Source organism: Phyllobates terribilis, unplaced genomic scaffold (genome assembly GCF_046119375.1).
Source record: "Phyllobates terribilis strain yellow unplaced genomic scaffold, ASM4611937v1 Scaffold_5__5_contigs__length_657084704, whole genome shotgun sequence".
Lineage (NCBI taxonomy): Eukaryota > Metazoa > Chordata > Amphibia > Anura > Dendrobatidae > Phyllobates > Phyllobates terribilis.
The window spans coordinates 419,881,033-419,893,043 of record NW_027362765.1 but is presented as its reverse complement, the minus strand read 5'-3'; the positions used below and the strand labels follow the sequence as shown (position 1 = coordinate 419,893,043).

Below are 12,011 nucleotides of genomic sequence, written 5' to 3'. Positions count from 1 at the left end.
TTACAATTTTTATATAATGCATTTATCTACATTTTTTTACACTTGGCCCATACAGGTATAAATCTCATGAGCGCACAGCATTTTGTAGACCAAATAATCGCCCTCATCATACTTACTGTGATATTTTTGGGCAGCTGTGTATGTTACTGCTCCAAGATATAGACTTTGCATTTTAGGACCCTGTAACAATTCAATAAATATGATAAGAAAAATCCAAAAAGTATAGAAAGGATGTGAAAACAGGATGTGTTCCTCTGGATTTCTCTTCCTCCCTGAGTGGTGCAGCTCCCCAGATTGTCCCATTAGGACAACAATGCTGAATATTTTCACATTGCGAGGTCCGCACACAGCCCGGCCATTAAGATTTTCCTCTGGTAGTTATGCAAGCGTATACAGCTCTAATTGACCTGAATGAGTTTATTTTAAGGATTTGAATAATGTGAAATGTTCAGTGAAATATAAAGTGACATGGCATGTGTGCAGATAGATCGGAGGCGAAGGACAATAATGGCAGAAAAGACTCATAAGATACAGAGAACAGAGCGTGACCCACACTCAGGACAGATGATACAAAGAGTCCTGTATGACCAAGACCCCCAATAATCAAGAATAGGAGTTAAAAGACCAATACAGGGGACAGATTTATAATCACTCGAAATAATCAATGAACACTTCTATTAGAGGTAATTGCATTGATGCTGAAATCCATGAGCAAAGGATGAAAAAAAGTATGTTGGAATAACTTGCATAACTTTTCACTATATAGAAAATAGGATATATTTGCTGAAACTGGGATACTCTTTAAAGGGGTTGTCCTGACTTGTGGCTCAAGTCTGTAGTCATTCTATGTAACTGCAGACTTGTGAAGTCTCGCACAGTCAGGATTCTACATTGACGGCGCCAGCAATGGGCGTACATGTGACAGCAAGTATGCGATTCTGGCCACATTCCGACTAGACTTGTCTGGCCTCACTCATTTCAATTATATTGAGCAATGATGCGCATATCTAGCCGGCACATGATGCATGTATGTAAATCACTTACTGTTCCCGGTGCTGGAGAATCCTGATAGAGCTCAGTGTGCTTGCTGTGAGGATTCACAAGTCTGCAGTCATAAAGAGTGACTGCAAACTTCTGCCCCAAGCCTGAACAACTCCTTTAAGAGATACATTTTTAGCAGGATGTTTTTTCTCAACCCCTAAAATTATTTTCTGGCTTCTTGAGTCAATTGCCCGCAGCATACCCTCTTCTGTTTTCTACCTCCCCTATGTGGCTCTTGATCAGTCAGAACTTCTACTCCACTGGTTGCAACTCAACTATGCCCACAGTTAGGCCCCACCTAATTTATAGATTCCCCTTCTCTCTGCCAAGCTTTGGAAACTTGACTCAACAATGTCATGGCGAATGTTGGAATAGTTGAGAACTACAACAGATTCCCACCCACGGTGTGTCCTATGATAGGTACAAACTGGATGGAACAAACTGAGTGTTTTTAACACCCAGGCAAGGGTGTGTTAATCAGCAGCAGGAAGGAGGTCGCCATTGGGTCCAAAAGGAAGAAGGATTAAGAAGTCGTCTGTAACGCCAAGCACAGTGACCTTCTACAGCCAGTTCCAGAGTGACTGTCTATTACACCTGACACACCCGTGACAGCATGTGACTGCACATGTCCATACGACCCAAACTGTATGTACAGATACTGCAGTCGCTGGTGCAGGAACTGATTGACTGCAGTGGTCACCGGCCTGTCCTCCCTGAAGAAGAAGTAAGGAGGCCGGCAAAGGATCTCTGCAGCACAAAGAAGAGGTGGAATATGGTTAAGTGAGAATAGATTTTTTTTTATTTTTCAATCCATGCTTGGCCCAGTTTTGGGAGGGAAAAAATAAGAGGAGAACTCTTTGAAGTTTTGGCATTAATTGGGGTCCCATCGGTCGGACTCGCACTCATACAATTCTCCCCTATCCTGTAGATAAATGATCAATGTCGTTGATGTAGTAATTACTTTAAAACATTTTAAAAAGTTTTGCTTAGTAACACGATGACTAAACCAAGGGTGTCCCCTCCTGACCTCATAAGCTGGGTCAATGCGAACACACACTTTAGATATTTGCTATATTAATAGTAATAGCAATTTTATATAACACGCGGCTTGTAAAATTCTTACCCATTGTGTTTCTAAGGTTGGGCTGGGAGAGAGCAAAATGTTTTAATAACACAATCTTGCTCGCAGGAAAAGAAACAAAACCTGAAATAACTAAATCTTTCCACAAACTGCTGACAGGATTTACGTGACTTTATGAAAACTTTCTCTTTATTGTTTTGCTACATAAACTGGAAACAATGGGATTAAAATGTACAGAAAAAAGGAAGTTAAATGTATCAACTGCACAAATACATTCCTAAACATTTTGGGAAAGATCTATTTTAAACCTGCATATTTTTTTTTTTACTTTTTGGCACACCTTTACAACAGAAATAACATAAGATTTAACCCCATAATGACTACCACTGTGCTGTTAAATTGAGATTTTTTTCTGCTTTGACATTGTTTTGTCAGCAGGTTTTTGCTATTTAATCTGAGAGCAACATGAGGTAGGTGCAGTATCAGTTACTGGTCTGCTGGTTGTAGTTTCAATAAAGTAAGTGTTTTATCAGCAAGAGATTATCTCTACAGGACTACTTATCTCGTGCCCTATTGTCCTCCTGTTTTGTGTAACCCCTCCAGGACCACTATTTAGCCAATCAGAGTTAAGGGTGAGTTTATACATAGGTCATTAGTCAATGAGCTGCTAGATCAGCTGCAGTAAAAACTGTAATTTTATCAAAACTACAGCAAGAGGCCAAGTAAGTGACACATCGTTGGAATCAGGGTTTGTGTCCCTACATCATGCTGATCTCAGATTACCTTGCAAAAACTAAGTGACAAATTCCCTTTAGAAATGGTCATATGCCTAGCACAACACCGCATACTGCTTGAGCACAGCAGAGCTAAGTGCAAAAAATAAAAGTTTTAAAGTTTTCTCCCCCAGTGATTTACTATGTTGAAATAGTGACTCATATTTACTTAAATTGTTTTTTTTTAATATCAGTCTATGATAAGGAGGAGGTAATAGGATTGTTTTTCGTCAAATTTAATAAAAGACAAATTTTGTGTATGTTCACTATTAAACCATAGCTCATAACAGGCATAGACTCTCACCAATATATTCACAATTTTCACCAATTCTACTTAATAGATTTAGTATAAACTACATCTCTTGGAGAACATGACAACAAAAAAAGTTGCAAATTTTGCTGTAATAATTGCACATCATCACTTCTTCTGGTACTTAATATCCCCATGTCCCACCTACAAGATGGGGCCTAATCACTGTGATGTGCTCCGTTTACTGTCAACCGTGTAAGGTAGGGAAGGGATGGAGGAACTCATTGATAAGTATTATGTGCAGACTTTGGTTATGTAGCAAACGAATGGGAATGGTCACTTCAAATCTCAAGATGATTGCTTAAAGGGATTGTCCACTACATGGACAGCCCCTTCTTCAATGCCAGAGTCCTCTGTGCAAAATAAGAAATCTTATCCCAACAACCAGCAATGGCGGCACTCAAGTGATGTTGGCACTCGTGTGACATTTGAAGTGGCAAAAAGAAAGAGAGGGTTCGCTCCCAGGTGCAATGAATTCCCAATCCAAAAGACAGATGAACAATATAGTGTTAAAGGGAATCTGTCATCGGGTTTTTCAATGTAATCTTAGGGTAGCATGATGTAGGGGTTAAAACACTAATTTCAGAGATGTGTCACTTGTTAGGCTGTGTGCTGTTGATTCCAGCAAAAAGGTTTTATCACCATGACATTATCACTGCCAGGACTATAGCTCATGTGAGTGCTAGTCCGACCACGCCCCCTCCTCAGATTAGCAGCTCACTGTGTATATACAATGTAAACAGAAAGCTTTGCTGTGGACAGGTTAGCTTTCTCAGCTCTGCTATATGCTACATCTAAGAACTCTGATTGTGTCACAACTGCTGCACCCAGTAAACTAAGTGATACATCATTGGAATCAGGGTCTTTTCCTACATTATGCTGCTCTCAGATGAGATAGTAAAAACCTCCTGACAGATTCTCTTTATCTTTGTAAAGTTATGCTGTTATTTAGTGGGGCTTGGACAATGAACACCTCTCAGAAGGTGTTGGCTGTTGCTCCGTGCAGCTCCTCTGACATCCAATGACGTCCAGACTGGAGGTAAGTGATCAATAGGAAATAGGCACAGGTGTGCAGCCTAGTGCCGGTGTCTGTCGAGGGACTAACAAATAGGCATGTGATGTAAAGGAAAGAATTTTATCAAAAAAATATTCATAAATATGCATTTCCAAATCCTTTACTAAAACACACCGTTTTTTTATATATATATTTTAAAATCCTTCCTTATCATTACTAGCACACATGTGGACACCTCAGCAGCCCCTGGTGCTAGGCTGTACACCTACGACTATTTCCCAATGATCCATGCAGCATTGTTATGCCACGTCAATGCTGTGGCAAATAAATGGCCGCTAAGTGGCTGCTGCATTTGCTATTCTGTCAGAGCAGACATCCACTCTGATGGATTATTGGTGAGCAGCAGCTGATCAACGACTGCTGATTAGCTGCAGCGGTCATGTAACACAACAATGATACGTCATCAACCAGGAACAGCAGCACCAACATTGCTGGAATGGAGCTGCAGCAGAAGGTGAGTACAGATTGTATTTATTTTCTATGGGGCACTGAATTAATTAAGCAGGGGTGGTCCAGTAGTGGACAACTTCTTTAAGGCCTATGGATACACCTAGAAGAATGGTTCTTCTTGCTCATTTTTCTGTTCTGTTGTGCCATTAAATTATAAGTACCTGTGCCTGGTGTACAACAGATCCAGGAGGAGAAGGTCTGTGATTTGTACTTTTTTACCCTTTAGATGAAAGTGAATCTAATTATTTAGAATTTGGGGGGGGGTCAGAGGTCAGATGAAGATGTCTGCTGTTCAGATGGACACAATTTCTTCTCCTTTTATCCATGTTCAATATTGCTGTCCCATTTTATTACAGTATTATGGATATCGTAGTAGACAGCCGAAGAGATTGAGACAGAGACAGAGACACACACACAAAGGTACTGCTGCGGCTTCTAGTAAAAATCTTTCTACCTTACCCCAGTGGTGTATTCACAAGTTCTCAGTACAGCTATATATTGTCCTATCTGCAAGCTGATTTTAAGGACAACTGACATTTAAAGGGAAACAGTCAGGATGATTTTACTACTGAAACTAATGATATGGCTGTGTAGGTCTTAGCACAAAAATAAAAATTATACATATCTGATAGTAATCCGAAATCAAGTTTTGAAGCCACATGTAAATTAGCCTGGGGACCTGTCGCACTCTGAGTGTATCGACATGCCCTCAATGCACCTCTAGACTAATTTGCATGTGGTTACAAAGCTCGACTTCTCATCACTGGTACATTGGATTACTAGAAGACAGATATTTTGTTCATTGTTTCACTAGGACTTGCGGAAGGAGAAAACTGGTGAAATATACAGAATGCAAGTCAAATTACACACAAATGACAGTCATTTCCGAAAAGTCTCCTGAAACAACATGTACACTTAAAATTTTCTGCCCAATCTACTCCATCTTTAGTATTCATCTGTATTGATGTGGTTTAGGGGAAGTGATATGTTTCATAAGCAATGATGTAAGTATCATGGGGACAATGGTAAGGCTGCGCTAAGGATCTTGGATGGAAGACTCCCAGCCTTAGTTGGTCCTATTGGGTGGGACAGAAACCAGTAGGAACTGATTTATTAGCAAGCAATGGGATGGGGAATTGGTTGAAGATCATAAAAAAATGGTTGAATGGTGAAACTGACATTGTGTGGAAAAATCTACTGAAGGGTCAGTTTTGATCAATGCTACGGACAACGCTCTTTTCTATACTCACAACCCAATTTTAGGGCATAAATCTCAAAGAAAGTCTAGAAAGCAATAAATAATGAGTCCACTGTATAACTGTATAATAATCTTTACCATCCTATAATAAGAATATAGATATTAGACAACAATCCTTATTACCGTGTGATCAAGCAGCAGTCGTGTATTGCGCTTTCCTCCACATGGATCCCATGCTCCTCATTACTTTCCACCTGAAGTCCATCATGCAGCCAGTAAATATCACTGATGTCCGGCGTATAGGTGGCAGTACAATGAAACGGGAGGCGATCTCCATGGAAAACAATCTGCTTCTGCGATGGAATTATTTGAAACATTGGTAATTCCAGAGGTTTATCTGTGTTTAAAGAGAGGAAAGGATAATATTCTTGAAACAATATTTATAGGATTTTAAGATCTGTACATTTGTACATATACATAACACATGCAACTAGAACATGCAGGAAAGATGAAATGAACCCAAGTGTCCCACTGTCCCACAGCTTATTATGCCATGCTTGTTCATTTTTTTTCCATGACAAAATGACCATTAGGGGGCAATGTAACCTGAAAGTATGATGTCTTCTCTATATCACTAATACAGGGTCTGTATAAAATATGTATTCATTTCTGTAGTTTGCATATTTTTTTTTTTCATTAAAAGGGTTGCCCAGTCCCCAAAGAACCATAATTAAAGGGAACCTGTCAATTGATTCATACTGATCAAAATATGAGCTACATTAATCAAAGACCAGCTCTTCTAATATATATAATCGTCTTATCCCGTCTGTCTGTCCTTCTGTCCAGGAAATCCCGCGTCGCTGATTGGTCCGGCCGCGGCCAATCAGCGACGTGGGATTTCAGAAAAAGATGGCGGCCGTTAGCGGCTCATCTGCCGCACGGAGGTCAGCGGCGATGCAGCCAGGAGATGACCGGCGCTAGCAGCAGAAGGACCCCGACCGGCGGCGCCGCTGACCTCCAGGCGGGTACCATCGGGAGATCAGCGGCTAGGGCCGCTGATCTCCCGACGGCAAGTGTGAAGGGAGGACCGGGGAGCGGCGCCGCGGGTCGGGATACTTCTGCTGCGAGCAGCCGGTCATCACCCGGCTGCTCGCAGCGGAAGTACCCGCACAGGCAGCGCCGCTCCCCGGTACTCACTAATAAGATTCGCTGATTGGTCGCCGGCCGCGACCAATCAGCGATTTTGCCGCCAAATTTAAACACACTCTCCGGTCCTCAGTAACAGGGTTCGCTGATTGGTTGCGGTTGCCGGCCGCGACCAATCAGCGATTTTGGCACCAAATTTAAACACGCTCTCCGGTCCTCACTCACACGTTTCGCTAATTGGTCGCGGCCGCTGGGCGCGACCAATCGGCGATATTGCCGCCAAATTTAAACACCGCTTTGCTGATTGCGCCCGGTCGGCCGCATACATATTCTAGAATACCCAATGCGTTAGAATCGGGCCACCATCTAGTGAAATATAAACATACATGTAAATGTAAGCGTGGCCATGGACAAGGTGACTCAGTTGACTAGTCCAAGGCTTCTCCCTACCCATTCGCTAGACTGATAGATCCCTCCTTATATGTGTGTCTATAGAGAGAAAGATGTCTGTCTAGCTCAGCATGCGGCGAGTAGCCTGTTGGTATCTTCTTTTTAGATTAGTACCCTTGCCCTTGGCCGTGCTTTTCTCTTTAAAGCATTGTCCACTAATCAGACAACTCCTTCTGAATCCCTATGAATTCACCTAGTAGTAGTAAAATAATAACACTTAATAATACTCACCTCCAACACAGCCCTCCAAACAGCATAATGACCATCACAAAGCCCTCTAAACAGTATAATGGGCCCCACATCGTCCTCCAAATATTATGATGCCCCCCAAATAGTATGATGGCCGCCACATAGCACTCCTAAACTGTATGATGGCCCCCTACATAGCACTCCAAATAGTATGATGGCCCCCCACATAGCACTCCAGATAGTATGATGGCCCCCAACATAGCACTCCAAAAAGTATGATGGTCCCCCAATTAGCATGATGGCCCCCACATAGCCCTCTAAATCGTATAATGGCCCCTAAATATCCCTCCAAATAGTATGATGCCGCCAAATAGTATGATTCCCCCCACAAATATCCCTCCAAATAGCATGATGGCCCCCCACTAATATCGCTCCAAATAGTATAATGGCCCCCACATAGCCTTCCAAATAGTATGAAAGCCCTCCAAGTAGCATGATGGCCCCTACATAGCCCTTCAAATAGTATGATGGCCCCTTAATATCCCACCAAATAATATGATGCCCCCCCAAATATCTATCCAAATAGCAGGATGGCCCACAAATATCCCTTCAAATAGTATGATGGCCCCCAAGTAGCATTATGGCCCCCATATAGCCCTCCAAATAGTATTATGGCCCCCAAATATCATTTCAAATAGTATGATGCCCCTAAATAGTATGATGGGCCCCCTCCACAAATATCCCTCCACATAGCATGATGGTTCCCCACAAATATCCCTCCAAATAGCATGATGGTTCCCACAAATATCCCTCCAAATAGTATGATGGCCCCCACATAGCCCTCCAAATAGTATGAAAGCCCCCCAAGTAGCATGATGGCCCCCACATAGCCCTCCAAATAGTATGATGGCCCCAAAATATCCTTTCAAATAGTATGAAGCCCCTAAATAGTATGATGGGCCCCCTCCACAAATATCCCTCCTAAAGCATGATGGTTCCCACAAATATCCTTTCAAATAGTATGATGGCCCCCACAAAGCCCTGCAAATAGTATCATGGTCCCAACAAAGTACTCAGTGATTAAAAAAAAGAAATACTCACCTCTCCTCATTCCCCCGCTGCTCCAGTCTCTGCAGCGTGTGGTCTGCACTGCTCCGCACAGTGGTCACAATGTTATGAGTGCACACAGGGAGAATGATGGTGGAGTGAGCGTCAGCAGACAGATCCTTTTTCTATCATTGATTTAAACTGTATCGGCATCCAGAATGCACTGTGCACCTGGCCTACCAGACTCACAGGACCCATAACGGCTGCGTAGTCTGCCAACAATAGTGGTACGCCACTGGCCAAAGGCCACCTTATGTAATTGAACTATATTTGTAAGGTAAAGTTACTATTTAAATCATATTTATCTATTTTTGAAGGGCGCGACAAACCCCTTTAATTCTTATAGATATCCATTTTGTTGTTTTTTTCCTTTTAATAATACAACAAGTAATGCGATTTCATATTGTGGGAAAGAGACTTTAGGGCTGGCGGATTTTTTTTCACCTTGTGAACTCTTTAAGAATGCACCATTTTATTATTCAAATAAACTTACATAAATTTTATAAAACCATTTTCCAGAGCAGACCGATAAATCCCTCCAGGATGATGTCATAAACTGATTATGAGAAATGTACATAGAACTTTCCAAGACATCTGCTTTTAATTCTGTTGTTTTAAATTTGATCTGTGACATTAATCCGAAACCATCTTCTCGTGATAATCTCCCCAACTCCCAGGGATAATAGCCTGCCGCTCACAGACGAAAATTCCTGTCCCCTGGATCGAGGGTAAAACTTTTCATTAACACAAAGATGTTTGCAGCATATTGCTTTCCATATAAGTCCCTTTTTATTATATATGTTACCTGTTGCCCTTCAATGTGATACAGCTTCGACCTTTCTCCGAATTTTCATCACTTGTTTTTTTGCGCTATGCAGAAAAAGTACATGCTAAAATATTTATATTTTTTTTCTAATCTTTATTATTATTTTTGTTTTATATACAGAACTTAAGTGGAGATTACTTTTGTTTATTACACAAGACAGACCACCATGAGATTGTCTGCCTTATCTTTCCCACAGTGTCAGACACTAAGTAAAGATTTGATGTGCAAATAGCACTCAAGAGTCTAAAGCCTCCGTCTCACATAGAGAGATCGCTAGCGAGATCGCTGCTGTGTCACGGTTTTGGTGACGCAACAGCGACCTCACCAGCGATATCGCTATGTGTGACACTTTGCAGCGATCAGGCCCCTGCTGTGAGGTCGCTGATCGCTGCAAAGTGTCCTGGACCATTTTTTGGTCGTTGCACTCCCGCTGGTCAGCACACATCGCTGTGTGTGACCAGCGGGAGCAGCGATCAGGCTGGTAACTATGGTAAACATCGGGTCACTAGGGGCACACGCGCACCTAGTAACCCGTTGTTTATCATGGATGCGAGCCTGCTAAAGTGAGCGGTAACCTCCTGCTCACCGTAGCAGAGTGGTAACCATGATAAACAACGGGTTACTAGGTGCGCGTGTGCCCCTAGTAACCCGCTGTTTATCATGGTTACCAGCCTGCTCCTGCTTCAGCAGGCTGGTAACCAGGAGCAGGACATCGTGGAAAGATTCTTTCCACGATGTCGCTGCTCCCCTGATTGCTGGTGAGCCTGCCTGTTTGACAGCTCACCAGCGACCACATAGCGACGCAGCAACGATCCCTGACAGGTCGCATCATTGTCGGGATCGTTGTAGCGTCGCTAAGTGTGAAGGGGCCTTAAGGCTATGTTCACACGTTGTTTTTTTGCTGCTTTTTTTCTGTAGCCAAAACTTGATCTCTTGGCATTAAAAAAGCTGCAGAAAAAAACAGGTTTTGCTGGCTTTTTTGATACTTTTCTTTTTTTTAATACGTTTTTCAGGATCCCAAAGTTTAGCTTTGCTTTCACCATGCAAGCATGAGCAATGTAAGGTGTTGCGTCACCGATGAAAGGCATATGTGGCACCCCAGGGGTCTGGTTACCACAGTAATAGAAATATTACGTCTGAGAGCAGGTGGGAGGTTTCCTGGTCAGGAGCCCTTAAGCATGCAACACCTCCTGTCCCAGGCCAGATAGGGGAGGAACCTGCCCTATATAAACTGGATCTGGGGCGGGGTTAGTTAAACAGAGCCTGGAGTGAAGTTCCAGACACAGGGCGAGAAACAGCTAGGAGCTCTGTAGGAGCAGGAGCTGAGTGCCAGGGACTGGAAGCAGATATTGCTCGTCCTGGCTGAAGAGACTACGACCGGACAACGGAGTCCGAGGCTGTGGGAACCTCTAAGTCCAGCCAGCAGGGGATTCCAGGTCCTCTGGCCATAGAAGCCCGGAGGCTCAGTCACAAGGAAGGGACCAGCACCACCATCGATGAGCGGAGGCTATCAGAAGGCCCCAAGTCACCAGCCATATGGGTGAGCACCACACGGTATACTCAGGGACGTGGGCTACTTCCACTCGCTTACAGCAAGGTAGCCAGGAAGAGTGCAGATAGACGGGGAGGCCTACAACTCCACCTGGCCAGGGGAACTCCTGCTTGCTCCCAGACTGACCAGGCCCCTTATGCTAGCCAGTACTCCTGGGAGGGTCTGCCTTAATATCATCAGTAAAGACCCTGAACTGCACTGCAAAGACTCTGAGTCGTTCCTGCTTTCTCACCGCATACAGCACTACTAGTACTGGGACGCCCGCGCACCATCACTCCCATCATCCACATTCCCTGCCCTGAGGCCATACTCTTCCCGTGGGGAGTTATCCCATCTTTAGCTGCGCACACCACACCAGCCTCAGCGGACTGCCTCGCAGCGGCGGTACACCCTGACCGCAATCCACGGGTGGCGTAGTCGGACATTAAACCACAAAAACCCTATAAAGACTGCCACTGGTTTGACCACCCTGAGCTACAATCCCCAGAGACCCGGCTCCGGGTAACCCACACGCTTGCACACACGGCCCAGGGGGCGCGTCAACTTTGGCGTAGTCGGCAGGATTTCGTGCCCGCAACCACCGGGTACTGCGTGCCTTCAAAAGACTGTCATACCTGCCGTGGTGAAGGTTCCCGCCATCCAGAGCCGTTTCCTGCCATCTTCAGAAGTTTCCCGCCATCTTCAGAAGTTTCCCGCCATCCGCAGCTGTTTTCCCGCCATCCGCAGTCGTTTTCCCACCATCGGATGCCATCTTCGGGACGCCGCGCGGGAAGAAGAGGGGCGTGGATGCCGAAAGCGCGCGAGACCCGAAGC

The 12,011-nt window shown here is 43.9% G+C and overlaps 1 protein-coding gene across 1 annotated transcript in view; it reads right to left on the bottom strand.

Annotated features, from left to right (window-relative positions):
* ADGRA1 (adhesion G protein-coupled receptor A1) overlaps positions 1-12,011 on the bottom strand; it is a 1,149,356-nt gene that overhangs the window by 837,832 nt on the left and 299,513 nt on the right. Inside the window, exon 7 of the mRNA XM_073685204.1 lies at positions 6,112-6,325. Coding sequence (XP_073541305.1) covers positions 6,112-6,325 — 214 coding nt within the window. The remainder of the gene's footprint in view (positions 1-6,111; positions 6,326-12,011) is intronic.